General features: G+C 40.5%; 1 protein-coding gene across 2 annotated transcripts in view; it reads right to left on the bottom strand.

Moving 5' to 3' along the window:
- Nucleotides 1–217: 217 nt before the first annotated feature.
- dve (SATB1_N and homeodomain domain-containing protein dve) overlaps nt 218–20,316 on the bottom strand; it is a 44,974-nt gene continuing 24,875 nt past the window's right edge. For both annotated transcript variants that reach the window (XM_011641528.2, XM_089084448.1), the window contains exons 4-8: nt 6,568–6,710; nt 5,926–6,228; nt 1,630–2,166; nt 1,005–1,391; nt 218–650 (exon numbers count right to left, since the gene is read on the bottom strand). In XM_011641528.2, coding sequence (XP_011639830.1) covers nt 474–650; nt 1,005–1,391; nt 1,630–2,166; nt 5,926–6,228; nt 6,568–6,710 — 1,547 coding nt within the window. In that variant the 3' untranslated portion in view covers nt 218–473. The remainder of the gene's footprint in view (nt 651–1,004; nt 1,392–1,629; nt 2,167–5,925; nt 6,229–6,567; nt 6,711–20,316) is intronic.

Raw genomic sequence — 20,316 nt, 5'->3', positions numbered from 1 at the left:
AATTATTGAAAATTAAAATAATAAATCTTTTTCTAATAAATCGATGTAAGGTTCTCGTAGACGATTTGTATTTATTTCTATTCTTCCAATATTGCCCTTATATCGATATAGATATAATTAATACATAAATTAATCGTAAATATTAATCTGGAAATATCAGCACCGTCTTTAGACATGTTCCGCCGAATCTGGCGCAAAGAACAGATACTCAGTATCATTTTATCGTGACGTATACCTTTTATTCGACATCATCTCGTATTTACACTCATGAAAGTTCATAATAATTATATTAATTGTTACGTGATAATTACAATGAATGTGCGGCCAGTAAGCGTTTAAAGCCGCGTGTGTCAACGATAGTAAGGAGTAACAAGTCGGTTAACGATTTTCCTTTATTTTCGCGCTGCAAATGCTCATGTCATTTGGCTCTCGCGCTTCTGTCCCTAGTCAACCTAGTTATTTAAGAAAATTAACTAGTCGGCGTGATATGGATGCTGTTGCGGCGACTCGCCCTCGAACAGAGCCATCTTCAGCCGCTTATTCTTGGCCCTGCGGTTCTTGAACCAGAATTGCACGTTCTTCGGCTCCAGACGCGGAAACTTCTGGCGATAGGGCATCTTGTTCAGCTCCTCCGTGTACGACAGAATGAGCTATGGACCGATCGTAAAATCGTTTTCAGCGAATCTCCCGTGAAAGACCAAATTTCCAACGGCAACATTTAATCAGCAATGGAATTGTTATTTTAAGAAATTCAATGCAATAAAGTTAGTCAAATATCGATCGAATGATGTAACAATTTTTCAAAAAGTTTACATACAAGTGAAAAATTTGTTTCTCTAAATAACACTTTTTATATACAAAACAAAATACTTTGTACATGTGTAATTGTATCTACGAACGTGCTATTATAATCCACAGAAATTTCTTGTAACATACTAATACTCGTCGGAGAAGAGACAAATTAGCGCGATAACGACGTACATATACAATCGATTTATACGTACCGCGTGGCTCGGATGAGTGCTTCGCTTGAACCAATACTCCAGTCTCGGCACTTCCGTCACGGGATCGATGAACGTCCGGTTCCTCTTTCTTCTCTCGTCGGCCAGCATGCTGGTGGGACAGCCGGCTGGTCCGCGTGGCGGCAGATAATGCGACATGTACATTATACCGTGGCCGAACATCGGGCTGGGCACCAGAGAAAATCCTGGTGGAATGGGACCCGTGTGTCTGGTCTCGTCGTCCTCAGAACCGGAGGACACCCTTGCGTCCTCTTGCTTCACCGAGGATGGAGTCGATGTCGGCGGCTGCTGCTGATCCTCGGGTCTCGTAGTCAAAGACAGAGGCCCAACAGGTGGACTGCTCGGTGGACAGGGCGATCCTGATGTCGACTGAAAACAGCAATTAAGAATCTTATTTCTTTAGGATTCTAGACAAAGTTGTATCACGCGTTACAATTTTATATAGGACATCTCACAAGTCTCGTTCCTTATTTTTTTATCTGTCACAATAGATTTTTTTCTATGTAGAAAATTTCGAAAAAAATCATCTTGTAAAATTTTTAAATATTTAGCCTTTCTCAAATTAAAAATACATTTTTCATTTTTCTTTCACAAAAACGGTGCGTACCTGATGCCTGATGTCCTCTTCCTCGTCCGTGCAATCTTCACTGACGATGCTGGCACCTCTTGGACTGAGTCCAGGAGGACTGCAGCCGTTCATGCTGGCTCTCTTCTGCGCTGCCCTGGCATTCTTGAACCAGTACACGACGTTATTCGCATCCAGCGGTTTTCTGCCTCGGCGCGACTCCAGGGAGTTCAATTCCGCGACGTAGTGCTGTATCTGTTCGCGCGACGGATGCTGATTTTCGGCGAACCAACGCTGGAGACGCGGTAATTCGAGCTCCGAATCGAAGCTGGTCCTCATCCTGGTCTTATGCGAATATTGAAGAAGCGCTGGATGCGGCGGCCCGATCGGGCCGCCCCCCGGAGCGATCGTGCCACCGTTGTCGGGTTGCGGACTTTGCGTGTGATGATGATGATTGGAAGTGGGTGCTATCGGATTCATACCAAGACCTATCTGTTGCTGCTGCAACCACGTCTCGAAATTCCTCTTTGTCTCTTCCGATAAATCATTGCCGCCTCGGCAGAGGGATAGCAAGGTCATCTGCAAAAGAAATGCAATACGTTATCTTTTTTCAAAGATCTTTTATCTTCCTGCCGTCAGTTTATGATCTTAGTTTTAATTGCAAATAATGAATCAATAGAAAAAGTAAAAGATTAATAAATAGTGATGATGACTGTCAAGATATTATTTTCTTACTTTGCCTTTATTACCAGAAAATATATAAGATTTTTTTTATATTAAGACTATCAAACTCATAGGCATGATGCAATCCTTCGTATTCCTTTTGAGATAAAGCGAAAATAAGAGGATATCATAAGTCGAAACAATACTACCGAGACGGATTTATTACGTGAATATAAATATTTTTGACAATCGATTTCTGGTTGTTGACGCAAGTAGACATTACAAGGCAACGTCGTTTTCGCCTTCGTCGTTCACGGCATTAAGATGACAGATTATGGAAAATTTCGCGCCTCAGGAAGCGGTACGCGCACCTTATCTGGTCGATGATTTATAAGAACAAATATATCTCTGGGCTGGAAGATCAGACGCTCGACGCCACCTTAATAACGCGGTAATCCGTCGCGCATCCCCGGCACCTTGGTAGCGTCAGATACTACCAAGGCGACAATTATCCGACCGCCGGCAGCTTCCCGCTAGTCACCTTCTCGAATTCTCATCCGCCTCAGTTTTACGACACCGCACTTAATCACTCTAGGTAGGCAGGCGAGGCGCAAGTCTTGACAGGCGTTTCTCGAGATTTCAGAAATCGTACGGTAAACACGCCTGGTACGCCATCGAAAGCGGGGCCACCAGCTTATCTGACGACGTTGCGCTGCGATTCGAGAGCCTGATTTACACGTATTTATTATTTAAGAGTGATTGCACACCGAGCAATCATCGGCTGATCCATAGAGCAGTGGTAAATCAATCGCGATCACGGGACCCTGATCAAACAACATCGCGCGAGAGATCGCAACAACGCGATTCGCGAAATTCGTGACGCGTATATCTGTTGTCACGGCTCTTGAACATATTTCTTCTAGAGAATAGATCAGAATTACAAAGTTCTAGTAGAATAAAAAATTAATTATCCAACTCTCAATGACAACTGTGTTATTTAAGTAAAAAGTATGTACAGATTTTTTTCTCAAACTTTGTGATAAAATATATGCTAATACATCTATCGTAATCCTTAACTTTTTAAAATTTTATTTTACTGAAGAAACGGATGACACAATTGACAAATTATTATCACAGTTAACTTGATCTTCCTAACCCTTTATATATTTATGTAAAAATACAAACCAGATTTCGCAATACATAGAGAAGAATTTTGTAAAAATATATAGTAAATAAATCAAATGCCGCCGCCACGCTATAAATACGGTTAAGCCTTAATCCTGATATATCAGGCGACGTCTGTTAACATCACTGTTCTACATTTCAAACTAAATAGGATTCAAAGCAGATTTTGTTGCTTTTTATTGTCTGAAATCGCGTTGACAGTGATGATTTATGTTTGCCGATCCCAATTAATGCGAATTTCCGAGCCCCTTGAAAAGTATTTATTACCTTTCCGAAACTTTCCATTATACCGAAAGAAATACGAGCACTATACTTTTCAAAAATCATGTGTGCTTTAAATGCTCCTCGTTTATATGTCTCTGCATATTTAAAATTCTAATCGCTCTCCAACGAAAGCAGTTTTGATATATCCAAAAATGTGCACAATATGCCACAAATCGTGCATTTTATCTGAGTCACGGATACCAGAAATAACTGATATCAATCTGTGACAACAATGTTACAATCAAGATAAGCAAGTAAAAATGCGAAACGCAGGAAATAACAAATATTTTTTTCATTTGTTCCTTGATAGCTATAAAGACTTAATTTTAAACTTTATCTTTAAATTCATTTCATTTTAAATTTAATATTAAAGATTAATAAAATTGTTGTTTCAAATTGCGACACCTTACTCTTAATTTTTGAAAACTCTTGTCTTTGTAAAAAAATTGTAATGGAAAACAGTTAAATCTTCAATCTTGTTATATAGTGATAAAATATAAAGATCAGACACGTAAAACAATTTAAAATATTCCAGGGGAGATAAGAAGTCGTAGGAAGTATCTAAAGAGAAACAAGAGGGGAGATCGCTCGGCAATACGTCTTCGTGCATCATCGTCAGATTAAGCCAAATCTATGCGTCGAGAGGCGTCGGTTCTCCATCACAACGGTTCGCCATTAGCCGTCGGGCTACGAAACTCAAGCAGGAAACGTTTGCCGGGGAAAATTGGTAATCATAGACCACCGTGAGCGGCATTAAAGTTCGGGGATGGGCGGGTGGCGGGATCTTCAAAGAGAGTGCACTTAGATAATGCCGGTCCGGGAGGCGGCAGGGCACCTCTCCTTTCCTCCCCGATACTGATATCGAGGGGGCTTTTGATGAAGGCTGCGAATTTGGTTGAGTAAAGGGTAATCCTATCACACGCTATGAGATCTTCCGCTGTCGGCAGGGCACGTTTGCACGTGTGGGCCAATCCGAAAAATCGTGCATCTATTTCAATTTTCGGGGAATGGTATCAGAGGAGAGGATCGCGATAACCAGGATAAACTTCTTGAGAAGTCATCGCGAAGAAAATTTCGCGTTAGTTAGCCTAATCGGGATTACGTTATTCGGTTCCATCGCTTGGAGATTGGCAAGAGTTCGCCAGTTCGCGCGGCGTTAATAAATTTTTGTCGAATCAGCTTTGCGAAACCGTCGAGTCGTCGACGTCGAAGCGAAATGTGAATAATCCTGTGATGAAACTCTTTTTTACATTTAAATCATAATAGTTCTCTACTTTTTTTTATTAAAATCCTGATTAAGATATTATTTTAGGAATATATTTATTTTTCCTACTTTTAGAAAAAAGATAAATACAAATCGTAATAACTTGAAACTGATTATTATCGTTAATTAAAATAATAAACATTGCAAATTTTCCAATTGTAATGTTGAGATTGAGGAAAGCTTCATTATTCATATAAGAATGCTTCGGGAACGGAATGCTTTGGGAACGGAAGCTACTAAAATGCGGTGACTTCTCGACTGGTGATTCGAAACCAAGAAAGCATTTATTCAAGGTGAGGATCAGCGAGCCGCGAGCAAGAATCTACCAAAGATTACCACTTGCCGTTCTTATGGGAGCTACAAGGGTACTGAGTCGGAGGACTTCTTAATGAGATTAAGTGCCCCGACGACAAACACTCTCTGGCTAGATTTACATTTTATACATTTTTAAGCGGTCGTCTTACTACGAATATTCCCTGCTCCGATCTCACCCTGAATGGCCCTTAAATTTTCTCGGTACGCCGTTATTTAACCTCGTTCTTCAAATAAACGCACCTTTATATACAGTTTATTTATTTCTTTCATTTCCTAGTATTTTTTTTCCCTTCGTACTTTTGCCTTTAACCGCGATATTAAAGAAAATAACAAAACACGATATATCGCTTAAGATTTTGAGAAAAATTTACTTCCGTATACTTTCTACAAGATTTAAATGCGAAAAATATTTATCAATCTTTAGAATAAATTTATAATTTTAAAAACATGCGGTTTGATTTAATTCGTTTGCATCTCCCTACTGTATTCATTGTAAATAAATTTTTAAAATAGATTTTTTTTCAAGAAAGCTTGCTTAATAAATTAAATCTGACTACAACACAGCAAAAACGTATATTTCTCTTCTCCAAATATCTGGAACATTGAAAAACACGAATGTCGACATCTAACAATTTAAGACACCTTACCTCGTCCAAGGGGCAGCCTGCGGAGACGAGAAGCGTATGGCTGTGCAACAGGAGCAACCTCAGCAATTTATTTCTAACTTCAGCTGCTGGACTGGGAGGTGGCGGTCTAGATCTGTACACCTGAATCTTTAGGGTTGCCACCGACGTCAGTTCGGCCAGAATGTCTCCTACTGTCAGCAGCGGTCCATCGGCGACTTTCTCCATCGGTAGAGGCTTCCAGTTACGAATAACGATGCTTCCTCTAGCGCTCGGTATCAAATCGCTGGAGTATCCTAGGCGTACAAGCGCCTCGCCTACTAAATCCTACCAGCGAAAAAAACGAAACTATTATTAGTGTTGTCTAAATATATTTTTATATTTATTCTTACAATAATTTATGTAAAAAAAATTTTCAGAATTTGTACAAATAATGAATACCGTGTTCTTGTGAAAAATGTGTTTAATTTCCTCTTAAGTGTAATTTGACATTTGTTATTATATATTAATAGTAAATTTTTTTAGCCCCATCATAAAAAGTTGAATTTTTTTTAGATAATTACAATTTGAATTTGAGCTTGTTAACATTTTAACAAATTACATCCACAACTTCATTGTATTCAATATCAATAAAAGAAATGATTAAAAAAAAAAAATAGCTCTTACCTGAAAGGGCATAGCTACCGGAATAATAACGTAAGAGTCCGTCTCTACTTGAGGACTTCGCCATTTTTCACGGCTGTTGCTCACATGACTTTCCACGATATTGTGAATCGTCTCCACCACACAATGCACCGGGAGGTTTTTCGCTGCGACAGACAAAAGAGTTTGCGTGAAGTAACGCGCTCGACAATCCGCTCATTACGAGTAACAATGGGGTAACAAATTTATTACGGCTAACAAATTAACTAACAATTACATCATTTTACAAATGTGATTTAATTGCACGTAATGAAAAGGCTTGATTAAAGATTCCATAGTCGCGGTTTTGAAATTTTAATTGGATACAAAATACAAATTTTTTCACACAGTTATATGGGATTTTAATTGACAAATTATTTAATGCATTAATATCTCATTTTGTATCGATTTAGACTATTCACATATTTCTTTGCTTCATGATTTGCTATAAGTTTGATTTTCAGATCGTATGATATTATTTCTATTTTGTAATTTCTTGGAAGATCAAAGAAACAAATCTGATTAGTTGAATCCGAATATCCTCACGAAAATATCCTCACGAAGACTCCGCGAGTTGGTGAGTAGCTCAAATCGTCTCATAGCTTCGACTGAAGCACTATTTCTGTACATCCGGCTGACAATAGGTATAGTCTTCGGCGTTTCGGCATCCAAATTCAGAGGGGCAGGATGATTCGCGGAGCGCGCATTGAAGATCGCTGAGAGAAGACGGAGAGAGAAAGAGAGGGTAATGCGAAGCGCGAGAGGAAGAGAGAGAAGTTTAACTCCGGCGCTAAGCATATGCAGATCCACTCGTCTATCCCGAGACAATGGGACCTGTGCGATGGCACAATAGCTGCGATCCTTGTGTAACCCTGACTTAAGTCCGGGAGTCTATCCCACTCCAGGTCATAATCCCAGACTTCTGCGAAACCGAGGAAATGGAGTGCGAGAAGGAAGAGAGAGGGATGGTGAAAGAAAGACTGCGGGAGAGGGGAAGAAGGGGAAAGCCCGCACAATTCCACTAGCTGCACGATGCCTATACTTATCCGTAAAGGGTACCATCAAATTTTCGATGAGATTACTGAACGTGTTGTTTACTGATATACTCATATACTCACTCCACATTGTTGTTGAGACAGATATATTTTGTTCACCAATAGATCAATCGATATTATATGTATTCTGAAAAATTTTGCAACTACCGTTGTAGTCTTTTCACTGTAATGTTTTAATAATGTAAATCTAATTATTATAATAAAATTTAATTTAACGTTTAATTACAAGAGAAGTATTCGGTATTTAAAAAATTATAATATTGTTATGTCCGCGCGAGTCTTCTACGGCCGAGTGGAGTCGAGCCGCCGTTTGGAATAGAAGTGAATCGCTCTCCGAAGCAACGGTTGTTTTGTTTATGAAGAAATACGGCGCGGTGACCTGTGGTTGTTGTTGTTGATTAGCTTTGAATAAGACCTACGTATTTTATTAAACGGCGTTGTTTATCGCCGAGCGCGGCTAGCGAAACGCGAGTGAAATGCGTGGTTAAGTGAGAGCTTTTGTTGAACTTTCGTCTCTCTCTCTCTCTATAAGTCAGCTTGAAAAATTCATAAAGAGAATAACATTGACGATTAATCTTTTCGTAAATTTATTTAAGAATAGATTAATGTTATATCTATTATATCTAAATTACACTTTTTACACAAGCGCGATAAGCTAATCACAGCGCAATATTGGATTGTACCCGGATTGATAGATAGCTCAAATGTCTCTTGATGCAAGGCGCTAAGTCCCCGTCAAAGATGACCAACAAAGGATTTACTGCCGGCGGCATGATATTAGGTATTAATGGCCGAAACTTCCATCTAATACGCCGGACATCATAGAGCTCGTTCCCCACGTTGCATAAGACAGGTCGTATCTAGCGGGTCCGAAGGCTGACCAGCGTCCACCTTAATCTAGGGACGTATAGTTTTCATTAAGGCGTCCCGTCCTTGCGTCGTCTTTGTACCGGGATCAGCTGGTTTAAGGTGGGCTTTTACGCCGCAGGATTTAATCGCGAGGACATCGTATTACGCGCTCTGTTTATTACCGACGCGTTGCCACGTCGTGCTCCACGTGAATCTGCGATACATTTGCTGTCCGATCACGAAAGTGTGTTTGTTTATGAAATTTATTATAACGATCCTGTAATTTATAATTTTTCCAAAAAAATGCTAATTAAAAGATAGATCTTATAACTTTCTATTTGTATTAGGAATAGAAGAGTAACTAATTAATTAAAAATATGTAATTTATTGATAATAGAGTGAAAGAATAAAAAAATTTAAATATACATTTCTCAATGTATTGTTTAATTGATATTTATACGTTGCAATAAAACGTACTAAAAAATCTATCGTAAGAAAAAGCGAAAGAAGAAATGGAAGCGGTGGCAACTCATCCGCGAAATCTTTAATCTCTGCAACCGCAAAGACATTTCTCATTTCTGGTGCAGAACCTATCGGGCTTCCGGTTATCTTCCCGCACGACGGAAGCGTCATGCCGTTTCGTCTTTGACAGCTCTCGTCGAAAGATAAGATTCATCCGAAGGGCAACCCTTGAAGAAGCGAAACCAGTTTCTCTCGATGGCTCTTTTTCATTTACGACGACTTCGTCTTCTTGCGTTTCGCTTTAGCGATTTCTCGTATTGTTAAATCTTGCCGCAGTAACATCCATTTATTACGATTTGATTTACGCTATCCTTTCATGATAATATTTATTTGAAATTTAACAGAAATTAACAAATATTTGCAAATATATATATATATATCCAAGCATATAAGGCATTTAAATTTGAGCAATAAGAGAAACCATAAACAAATATATATGATATTTATTAAAACTAATCTTCACAGTAAAGATATTAAAACATGTTATATTCCTAGAAGAAAATAATTTTCAATTGCAAAGTTAAACTTCCCAAGATATAGCCTGTTTTTTTTCCCGCTAAATTGTCCATATTTGTAGCCAAATGCGGTTGCGCTCGTGGCGTAGTTATGGAGTTCTCGACTTCGCAAATTAACAGAACGTTCAGTTCTGCACCGAGGCGGTGGTGCAGATACAAGATAAAAAGTTGGAACATATTTTTCGGCACCCCACTATCGCCCACTCTGCACCGTCGCGATAATGGCCGCGTTCGGTGTTGAGAAAGCGCGATTTGAAGGGAGTGCGACCAAAGAATCTCCACCGAATATTTCTTTCCGCATCTCTTCGCGACCCTCGTTTTCTGTGCGCAAAATGATTACCGGAACGCTCGGAGATTACCGAGGATCTTTCTAAATCACTGACGGGAAAGGCACACGCCATTTAGATTCATCGACAGTGACGTTACTGTATCGTGTGCTCGAATGCGATTAAGCAGAGACCGATGAAGAAGGGGGAGAATAAAATGAATTTAATTCCTTGATGGTCTAAAATGGAGTTGAGAATTTGAGTATTAATTTAAGTATTTAGGTAATTTAAGAGGAAAAAAAAGTTAGAAAAATGTTTAATCATCTTTATATACTTTTGTATATCGTGAGAAGTACGTAAACTAAAGAAAAGTTTATAAGTGGTTTACAGTTGCAGTCAAAGATAGCTCCTAAAAGTTCTTCTTAAAAATTTCTAAATTATAACCTATGAGAGAGCATTAAAGACATCGTCTACTTAACTGAAACGAATTGCAATCGCGTTTATCGATAAAGGATATGAAGAAATTATCGCCTGTCTGACATCTTCGTCTAAAATGTCACGATTGAATGAGCATAAACTCGGTGCATCTAGAAACCGTTAGTCTTAGAGTTTCTTCTACGTCTTGATGACTCGGTAATCCAAGACGACTCGGTTTAGTCTTTCGAAATCGAATCAGGCTACGAAGCCACGTTTAAATCGTCTAAATAGTACTGTTCTTCTCGACTAATCTGCAACCGTTCGGCCAGACCGGTGTGCGCGCATAAAACTGAAAACCTCAATTTGCAGTTTGCATGTCCAAGGGAACAAATCGTGCCGGGATATCTGAGCCCAGCTGCGCGTGCGGCAACGGAATTCGCGATCCCTGGAAGTCGGCTGCTTCCGTCCTCGGAACTTAGCCTAAGCGCGTGCACCAGAAGGAAAGTGTGGGTGGTTTCGGTATCTGAGGCTGATCCGGCGGATGTCGGTCTTTACAGATAAGGCGACCGGCTCTTTCGAAGTCTTTATCTACGACACCCGTCCCCTCTCTCACTCTTTTTCTTTTTTTCTTCCTCTCTCTTTCTCATATATTTCCTCCTTTTTTTACGTGTCACTTTGATTTTCCTCTCGCCAACGAACCCATTCGGTCTATCCCAGTCATTTGAGTTCTCCATTAATATGTTGGATTAATATGTTCGTTAAGATTTGTGTGACATTTAATCGATTAGAAATTCGAAAGATATCGTTTCCTCTCGTTCGTCACATATTGCTGAACAACTGATCGATTGAGAATTACGGATATCGATAGTTTTTAGTTTTCTCGAGCGCTGCGTATTCTTTTGCGCATGCAAAGTATGTTATTGTCCGTAAGCTCGCGTGCGATTTAAGCTCTTACGGTATCGTTAAGCTCACGTCCGTTGAAAATATCAGATAAGACGTAATGAGATAACCTTCTAGCTGATGCTTATAAGATCACCGACCACGCGACGAAACCTTCTAAATCTAAGTGTTAGCCGATTCATAGCGACTAGATCACGCACGCATAGCCAACGAAGTATCTCAATAGCACCTGAAGCTCTCACTTCGCATTTGAGTGAATTGACATATTTAAGATAGCGCTTAAAGTATGTAAGATCAGAACAGAAAGGTATTTTCTGTTTCAGTCGATTTCAATTCAAATAAAGAAATTAACTTTTTAAACTAAAATCTCTTTCTATTTCTTCTTCATTTTCAGAAACGTGGCAATTAATTCAATTGATAGTAAAAAAAATAAGATCTCGTTATTCACACCCTTGATAAGATTTAAGATCTTCTATTGTTGAAATTTGTTTTTATAAGATCTCTTAATTTCTTCAAAAATATTGGTCATCCGCATTGTATAACAGCTAGGATAATGGCTAGACTAAAAACTATTTAGAAGAATGTATCTAAAAAAAAATGAACATCTTGATTAATCGAAAATGGATTCGTTCGACGAACACGATCACCGAGATCGCCGGTTCAGCGAATGTACCGTCGCTCTCGCTGGAAGCAAGGGTGAAAACTTGCCCTAAGATGCTTAGAGGGTAAGCTCTTATACAACGTAGAGAATAAGAGAAGGGTGTAGTTCTCCGATACTTCACCGTCGCGTTCTCTGTCTGCTCTCTTCACGCATACGCGTGTTACGCGCGCACACGTGCGAGCTCGCGATTCGCACGCACACGCGTGATCGGTCCGTGCGTGTTTTATGCGAGCACACACGCACCACCGTGTGCCCCGTGTGCGGAAGATTAAAATTACTTCGGTAAACTGCCTCGCGGGACGAAAGGGGTAGCGCGAGATGCGGGGCCCCCGAAGAGGGCGAACGTCTCGTAAATTTCTCTGCTAAGGAGCTTAATTTGGATTTTCGGTAACGAGTTATTGTGAGCGCCAACTCATTGGGGGATGATTTAGGTGGCACCAAGGACAGGTTCCGGTCGTCTATTACCGCCGCGCGATAGACGGATTATTCCTCGGATTCTGAAGAGTAATATCTAGAAACTTCTTATCACGGCCGGGACGCGTAACCGCCTGTCACTCTGAAAAGTTTCCTGGGCGGAAGTCGAGGTGGTAGGGGATCGCGAGCGCCGTCACCGGAGCGCCCCGATCTTCCAAATATTAACGCCAGAATCGGGAGAGACTCTATCTTTGTATTAGCATATTTATTGCATCGAGCTTAAGAACTCATATCGTATTCTAGCGAAACTTACAGGGTAATGTCTCAATTTATATAGTTTTATATATATATATATATATATACTTATATTTCGATAAATATACGAGGATATTATTCAATTATATAGTATTTAAGATAAAATATTTAATTATTTTAAATACAGATTAGATTTAATTTTAACTAACAAAATTAAAAAGTAAGTTTGTTTCTTGTATGTAGGCTAATTACAAATAGGTTTTTTTTTCTTCTTTAATTTTCTATTAAAAGATTTATCAATCGTATACTGCGGTAATCTCTAAATTTAAAACGAAAGGACTTTATCTCTTTCGGGAAACGATTTAATCTTGGGGGTAATTTAGATACAGAATGGATAACGCGAGATAAACCAAGAATAGACGTGCAATGCAAACTTGAGCGTTCCAGATTAGCATGATCTCGGCGCATGCCTCGCTCCCGCAATGTCGTAAGCGCATATAATGATCGCGCGAGCGAAATAAGAACGAAAACGGCGCGCAATGACTCGGTCTGACAAGCTGATTTAGGAACAGGATGGAGTCCTGCGCGAAATCCTCAGAAGGAAGAGAGCTGATCCTTCCGGCGACCGGAGGAGTCCTGCAGAATGACGTAGTAATCCCGGGGGAGAGCCTCGGCCTTAGCCTTAGCTTAAGCCATGAGGGTTTGCATATACGTGGAATGGGGCCGACACTAAGACATCGGGTACATCCACGATGCGGCGTGCACGCGTCCTTAAAACACGGATATGCGCGCAACGAGGCACCGGCGCCGTCTAATCCACGAGGGGTCTCAAGCAAAACCCGAATTCCCATTGGCCGAGGAATACTAACGGATTTGGCTATTCCAGATACTCTGGACCGATCTGAAATATTTAACTGGATCGACTTCGGCTCGGAGACAGGTCGAGAAGTGAGATCAAACAAGCTCGCGAGTCTACTCGGAGTGTCAAGGGATTATGGGTGACAGTCGCGCGCCTCGAAACGACTCTCTCTCTCTCTCTCTCGTGTGACTTGCATTTTTCGAGAGACGATCTGACATAATGAGCGCCACGTTATTATCAATTTATTAAATTAGAGTCGTGGCCCGGTTCGTTATGTAACTTCCTAATGATTGTATTTATCAACGTAAGTTCGCGATTTAATTAATTGTTAGTCTTTTTGCTTTTTGCTTTTTAATTGAGAATAAACGATAAACATGATAAAACCACGTCACATGCGATTTTTCTCCAAGCTTCGACGGCACTTTCAGAGCGTAGGAGTTAATTGAAACACGTCTGCCAGATGCGGTTCTTTTAAACAATGAAGCGACATTGTGCTAAGGTACGTAATCTTCGACGGTTTCTTTGGGGAGTGACTAAGATCGAAGTGAGGAAGCGAGAGTAGGAGGAGCGGAGGAAACGGCAGCCTAGACTAGAGCAGAGGATTCGTGATAGAAGGGTGAAGCTTGGGGAAGGGTAAAAGGGGAGGGTTAAAGGGCTCCTTAGCGGAGATCTTAGGCAAATCCAGCGTGAAATCGCATCAGAACATCCCCTTGCCAAAACCACCACTTACTCCTACCATCCTCGCCCGGTATCTGCGGTGTATCCGTCTAAGGAAATTCTTACTCCTACTTCTTCGACCCTGGTCACGAAGGTCGCGCCTGAAATTCGACGACGTTCTCCCATAAGCCGTGAACGCCGCGCCGTAACCCTTTCGGAGTTACAATATTCCCAAATTCGATGTCCTCGTTTTCGACAATAATTAAAAGCCACCGGTACAAATCTATATCGAACGAATACTGATGAATAGAATCATTACCTAGTACAAATGTACGCGTCGATAAGTGATAAACAAGTCAAGTTTTTCGTCTTGTTTTTCAAAAAAAAAAGAGAGATCAATTCTTTCGGATCCATTATTCGTCACAATGAATTTAGAGGTGGTTTATCTCGATCTTCGCTCGCCGCTCTCCCGAAGGTAGTCAGCTCCTGACGCTCTCTGACAGTTACAAGCGGACAATTACTCAAAGCGCGCTCTCTTCTCCCCCGTATCTCGTATCTCATTCCTCCGATGCTTCGGCGCATCTCTCTTTCCTTCTCGTCGCGATCGCGAAGCATTTCCCGGGCTCCGCTCTCTCTCTCTCTCTTAATCAAAACACGGAGAGAGAAAAGACATTAAAAGCCGCGTCGAGACTCGCGTATCTCGCCTCGAAATAGAGTTCTAGCCGACCAGGGAAGATAAGACTCCCCCTCGGAGCTGCTCTCTTTTCCGGCGCTCTTATAGGATCGCTCTATATGCGCGCTCTATTATTATTACAATACATTCAGACGCGCCTGCGAGAGTCGCGTGCGATTTCCACGCCCGGTGAGGAGATTATGTCAGACCCTGGCGAAACGGAAAAATGTTTCGGCCCGCGTGATAAACCGTGACAGATCAGAATAGGGGTCGCGAGCGGCAAAGCTATAGCGCCTTTCCACGCAATTTTATCCCCACGAGCGTGCTCGTGTGACACAACAATGGCGCGACGTTCGTGAAAAGCGTCGTTAAATATAAATTAACGATCTAAAATAATTTTCTGTGTCATCGATCAGCGTATTATTAGCTCAGAGATGGAAATTACATACGTGCAAATATATATTCTCGATTTCTAGACAAAAGAGACGGTAATTTTCTCTACCTTTACTTAATTCACTTCTGTTAATCCTTTGACCGACGTCAAAGACTACTATATTCCGTAATTGGATAATAATAATAACGCACGCCGTTATTTACAGAAGAAGTCGTATTGAAGTCGTATTTACAGATCATCATAAAATTTTATATCGGAAATTCTTTATTAATAAGAATTCTCATTTTATTAGAAATTAAGAATGTAAAACAGAGTATCACATGATGACGTCTTTCCTACGTCGAGCGAAGCAACACCGAGGCTCAAGAGAGCAACGTTCCGTTGGTCGTTTTCGAGCTCAGATTTAACGATCCGAAGATCCGCAAATCCCTGACCGCGCGTTCATTCCCGCCCATGATGATCCGAAATCGGCGAGCTTGATGCATCGGATCATTCGCATCGGGAATACCGAGACGCGATCGTTAAGACCCGACCATTCTCACAGGCGCGATCCCAACTTGCGCTTTCTTACATGCATGACGGGGGAACTCGAACTAGATCTCCGTTCGAATACATCCAGGTGAATACATAATGTGTAATCCCCGGGGTATGCGAACTCGGCGTCTTAAGCTAATCTTGTTAGGCCTTGTAAGCCTCCGGCTGACCCTGTAGAGCAGACTTTTAATCCCTTAACACGCTACGCATACGGAGATTTTGCATAAGAAAGAAATAGGATTGTCCTGCCCTCGTCGAAGGCGACGAGGCGCGTCTCCCGTTCTGTCACTACATCTCGCGCGTAGCGGCTGTTTTCCGTTTAGCTTTTATCAGCCACGGTCTGTGTATAATAAAGTTTCTAATTAGTTTTTATCGCAATCCTCGAGAGATATCAACTCTCCTCTAATTCTTTACTATTCATCACCGTTTTAATCATTCTTATATATATATTTTGGCAATTTTGATTAATATTCAGAAATTAAAAAATTGTTAACAAATTAAAGATATATTTTTATTCTTATTATAAGAAAATATTTACTACTTTTATGCAATTGTCATTTCATTAAAACAGCTTGTATTATGTAAAGAATAGTAAGATACGAAGTTTTAAGAAATGAATAGAAAAATAAGAACTATTTTCATTGTGATATATTCTTATTTTTAGCAGTAACTTCTCATTGTAAATCGCGAGATATTTAAATAATTTTCAACAAATGCTAATCCTTTTCGTCAATTTGTATCGGCTAACGTATGCGCGCAATGATGCGCTTCGCGAGCGGGCGCGAAAAAGCGCATGATGCTTCAGCAAGTGATTAATGTACGCTCTGCTACTCTCTCTCTCTCTCTCTCTCTCTCTCTCTCTCTCTCTCTCCATACTCTCGTGATACGCGGAATTGAAAAAGAAAGTAACAAAAATCGGCTACGCAGCTGTTGCGAGCGGAAGACAAATGGATTCCCAGAGTACCAATCGTCGCCGACGAAACTTTAAATAATAATTAATGATGATTACGGCGTAATGCGCTCGCGTTCGAACAATGCCGATAAATAGCGGTCATTGTCAATATCATTTTAATAGTCGCGCCGAGTTTCATGGAATGGAAATCGCAGACACGTGTCTTCTTAAGATTTGCACAAAAAAAATTGATGTGACTCATCGTATAAATCTTTATTACTATTTTCGATTTTAACAAAGCCCGAAATTGATCTTTCCTCAAACGTCGAACTGTAACAATCTAATCGTAAATAATAAATAATAATGGTGTTAATTATTATTATCAATATTAGAAAGGCGATCCAATTAGTCCAGCGGACTACACATCTTCCTAAAATGAGATTTTGCGAAAACGTAGTAGACTACGACTACGTGAAGCGCGTTGTATTGCAATCTATGTAAAATTCAGTATGTATACATGCTGTGCCAGTTAATAAATCCTATTAAAAATAAATGCAGAGCAAGAAGCTGAGACCACGAGCAGCGTTTATGGCGAGCCGACGTCGTGGCCGTTGTCAATGCACAACTCGAAGACGCTTCTTGTGAGATAGCGTCTTATATTTATATTTATAAGAGCCTTAGAACATTAAGGTTTTCTGTCTCTCTCTCTCTCTCCCTCCTTCTCTCTCTCTCTCCCTCCTTCTCTCTCTCTCTCTCTCTCTCTCTCTCCCCCTATCTCTTTCTCTGCCGACCATTATGAATGCACAATGAAGTTCACCAAGTCGCGCGGCTTCATCCCTGTGATCCTCGTCGGGATAATTAAAAAGGGAGCCAATTCGACAATTCGGCTTATAAGAAGCCTCCCTTTGCCATGTAACTTCTTTACTCTTCTTATATATTTTGATAATATATCGTACAATTTTGTATCCTTAAAATTGCGAAAGAGACTCGCGTTAATCGGCAAGTTCTTCTTGCACATTTAGTTTGTTACATGGTCTGCGAGAATCACAGGGATGATACCAGTTATCAAAATTAACGCGTGACTTTGATAATCAATCTACGTTTTGTTCTTTGGCATACAACTATGTATATATATATATATATATATATATATATTGCAAATATATTTAAAGTTATTTTAAAAATTAAATATCATAATTGTAATTTTATTATAATTCATATAACTGGTGTTTATAATCATTCGTATTAATTATATAGCATTAGCAAATATCGAAAATATTATTATATTATTGTATAATAAAATAATTTTAATAATATTATATAAATATGTTTGTAATTGCTTGTCCTTTTTCAAATAATAATAATTAATAATAATAATAATAATAATTAATATAGTTATATAAATTATTTGACAAGTTTATAAAAATGTCAGATATAAATTACAAATGTTTTGTCGCAAGAGCAATAATCTAAAATTTCAAAAAAAAATGTTGTGCTAAAATAATTAGGCACAATTTTGATTCCTGCCTCGAACTCGCAGTTATTATTCTCAACCTATAGTAATAATAAACAAATAGATTTGAATTATTTGCCGTGTCGCTTAGCCATTTTCGATGTTTTAATGATTATTACCGGTCGGCTGGGAAGCTCCTCTCGGCGACATCACCTGCCCCGAGTCTGAAAGAGGAGAAAGATAAATCGAAAGCAGGATGCAGAGGCGTGGATTTTCGCGGAGGCCGGCAAACGAACGCACACGATTTTACACACACACATACGCGCGTGCTTTCGCGCGGTAACATACAAGAGATAGAGGAGGGGAGGAGAGAGAGAGAGAGAGAGAGAGAGAGAGAGCACGCATAAAGAGAAAGAGAGACAAGGAGAGGGTGATGAGGGTGGCAGAGCGGGAGGAAAGGTGAGGTCGGTGGGATCGCCGTATACCTACACGCATTGCGATATAACACGTCGGAGTTAATGCCACCAACACATCGCCGCCACCTTCGAGGATTATCCTACGGGGGATATTTTTGATCGTGCAATAATCCCTAATACGATTTACACAGCTCGTGCTCGCAGGGACGCACGCAACAGCCCGGCTAGCCGGTAACGATTCGGCCGGTTGCACCTGATCGTTACTCCAGGCCCCACACTGTGCGTTTTGTTTTAATCATTAGAAACGTTAGCGCAAAAATATATACAACATATTTGTATAATAGATTTGTACAATAGATCGCAATTAATGTATCGAGAATAGAGAGAGAGAGAGAGAGAGAGAGAGAGAGAGAGAGAGAGACGAATGCCTGCCATTTTATTAATGACGACGAAAAGGGATGATTTGTTCCTGTTAAAAAATTATTTTGTATTTTCCAAAAAAAAAAAAAACGAAAATCTTTTCATCCGGAGAGAATACAGAAAATGTTACAAAAATGTTAACTCCGAATAAAATTATACAAGTGAAAATCATCTGCATACACAAAGGTAAATGCTCGATTGTACATAGAGACATGTACGTATGTGTGTATGTGCATTAGTATTTTTTTTTCTCATTTTTACAAATAAAGTGTAAAAGTGTAAAAAAATTGTCAATTTAATTATAATTTCCAATTGTATTGCATACTGTCAAATTAATCAAGCGATTGTATTTAATGGACTTAACCCACGTTCATATAGAACGTTAAATTACGTTACACTGATCACACACATGCACATCAATTCAACTTTAAAGCAGATAAACTTAAATCATTGCAAATGTTGCATCCATTTGCTCTTTCAATTGTGCACAAGTTACATCTGTCCCAACTGCCGTATTCTTATGATTTACAAGATTACTCGTATGATATTATATAGTACGGTATATTTCTCATAACTGAGACATACGATTATTGCATCTTAACCAACATCTCAACATAAATCAATTCAATATCTCTGCTGTTACGCAGAAATCCGTTCGTGCTACGCTCCTAATTATTACGTGCTTATTTCTCACAATTCCTCGTTGACACGTCGCGCTTAAAATATATTTAATAATTATCACAAGACAGGTCGAGGTATATCGACAGGATAGAAAGTATCTATACTGAGAGAGCCTCCGAGAAAATCGCTCCTTTCTTCATTGGCTATCATCGGCGATATTAAAACGTGCGAGCGCTAATCGCCCGCGCGTCGTCGTCGTCGTCGTCGTCGTCGTCGTCGTCGTCGACGTTCGAATCGGCTTGTAGAAGAGCCGGCGATAAGTAAGCGACACTCCTCGCACGGTCGTTAGAGCGCCGGATAAAGATAAGTGCCGACCCTTCTCTCCGCGGCGTCTCTCCTCCTTCGTCGTCTTCTTCCTTCTTCGGCCGCGGCCGAAGATTAAGCCGGCAGCCGTGGGCGCTGACCCGTGAAGATAACCGACGTGTATTCCCTCTAAAGCCGTCGATCGGCTCTCCGCGCGTACATGCGTGCCTCTCACGCGTAAGCCGCGGCTTTTTTATCAACCCCCGCGCACAGTACAGCCCGTTGCAGCGCGCCGACTTTCGGATTTCCAGGCGCCGCCGTTGCCGTTCGTTGCACTTTGATCCCTGTAACGCGCCTGTCCGTCATGACGCGCGAGGAATCACGCAGCCTCGATAACGCGAGCTCACGGGGGAGGGGGGGAGAGGGAGGGAGGAAGAAGAAGATCGACAAGGATGATGGGTAACGGATCATTTCTTGCGGCCAGCGGCACAACAGATTTTCTCCTTATCAAGGGATTACTCATCCATCGAGAAAAGGCACGTGCATGCGGATTATTTCGTTATACTTCAGCTTCGGTAGCGCGATCGAGTCACGGTAATCGCGAACCGATTACGCAGATCGCGCTTCGATTTCTTACGAGTGTTTTTACAGCGGTAGC

The sequence above is a fragment of the Pogonomyrmex barbatus genome, unplaced genomic scaffold (assembly GCF_055798465.1).
Source record: "Pogonomyrmex barbatus isolate J1 unplaced genomic scaffold, ASM5579846v1 scaffold9, whole genome shotgun sequence".
Taxonomy (NCBI): Eukaryota; Metazoa; Arthropoda; class Insecta; order Hymenoptera; family Formicidae; genus Pogonomyrmex; species Pogonomyrmex barbatus.
The sequence above is the reverse complement of the archived record's forward strand: the minus strand, read 5'-3'. Positions and strand labels throughout refer to the sequence as shown.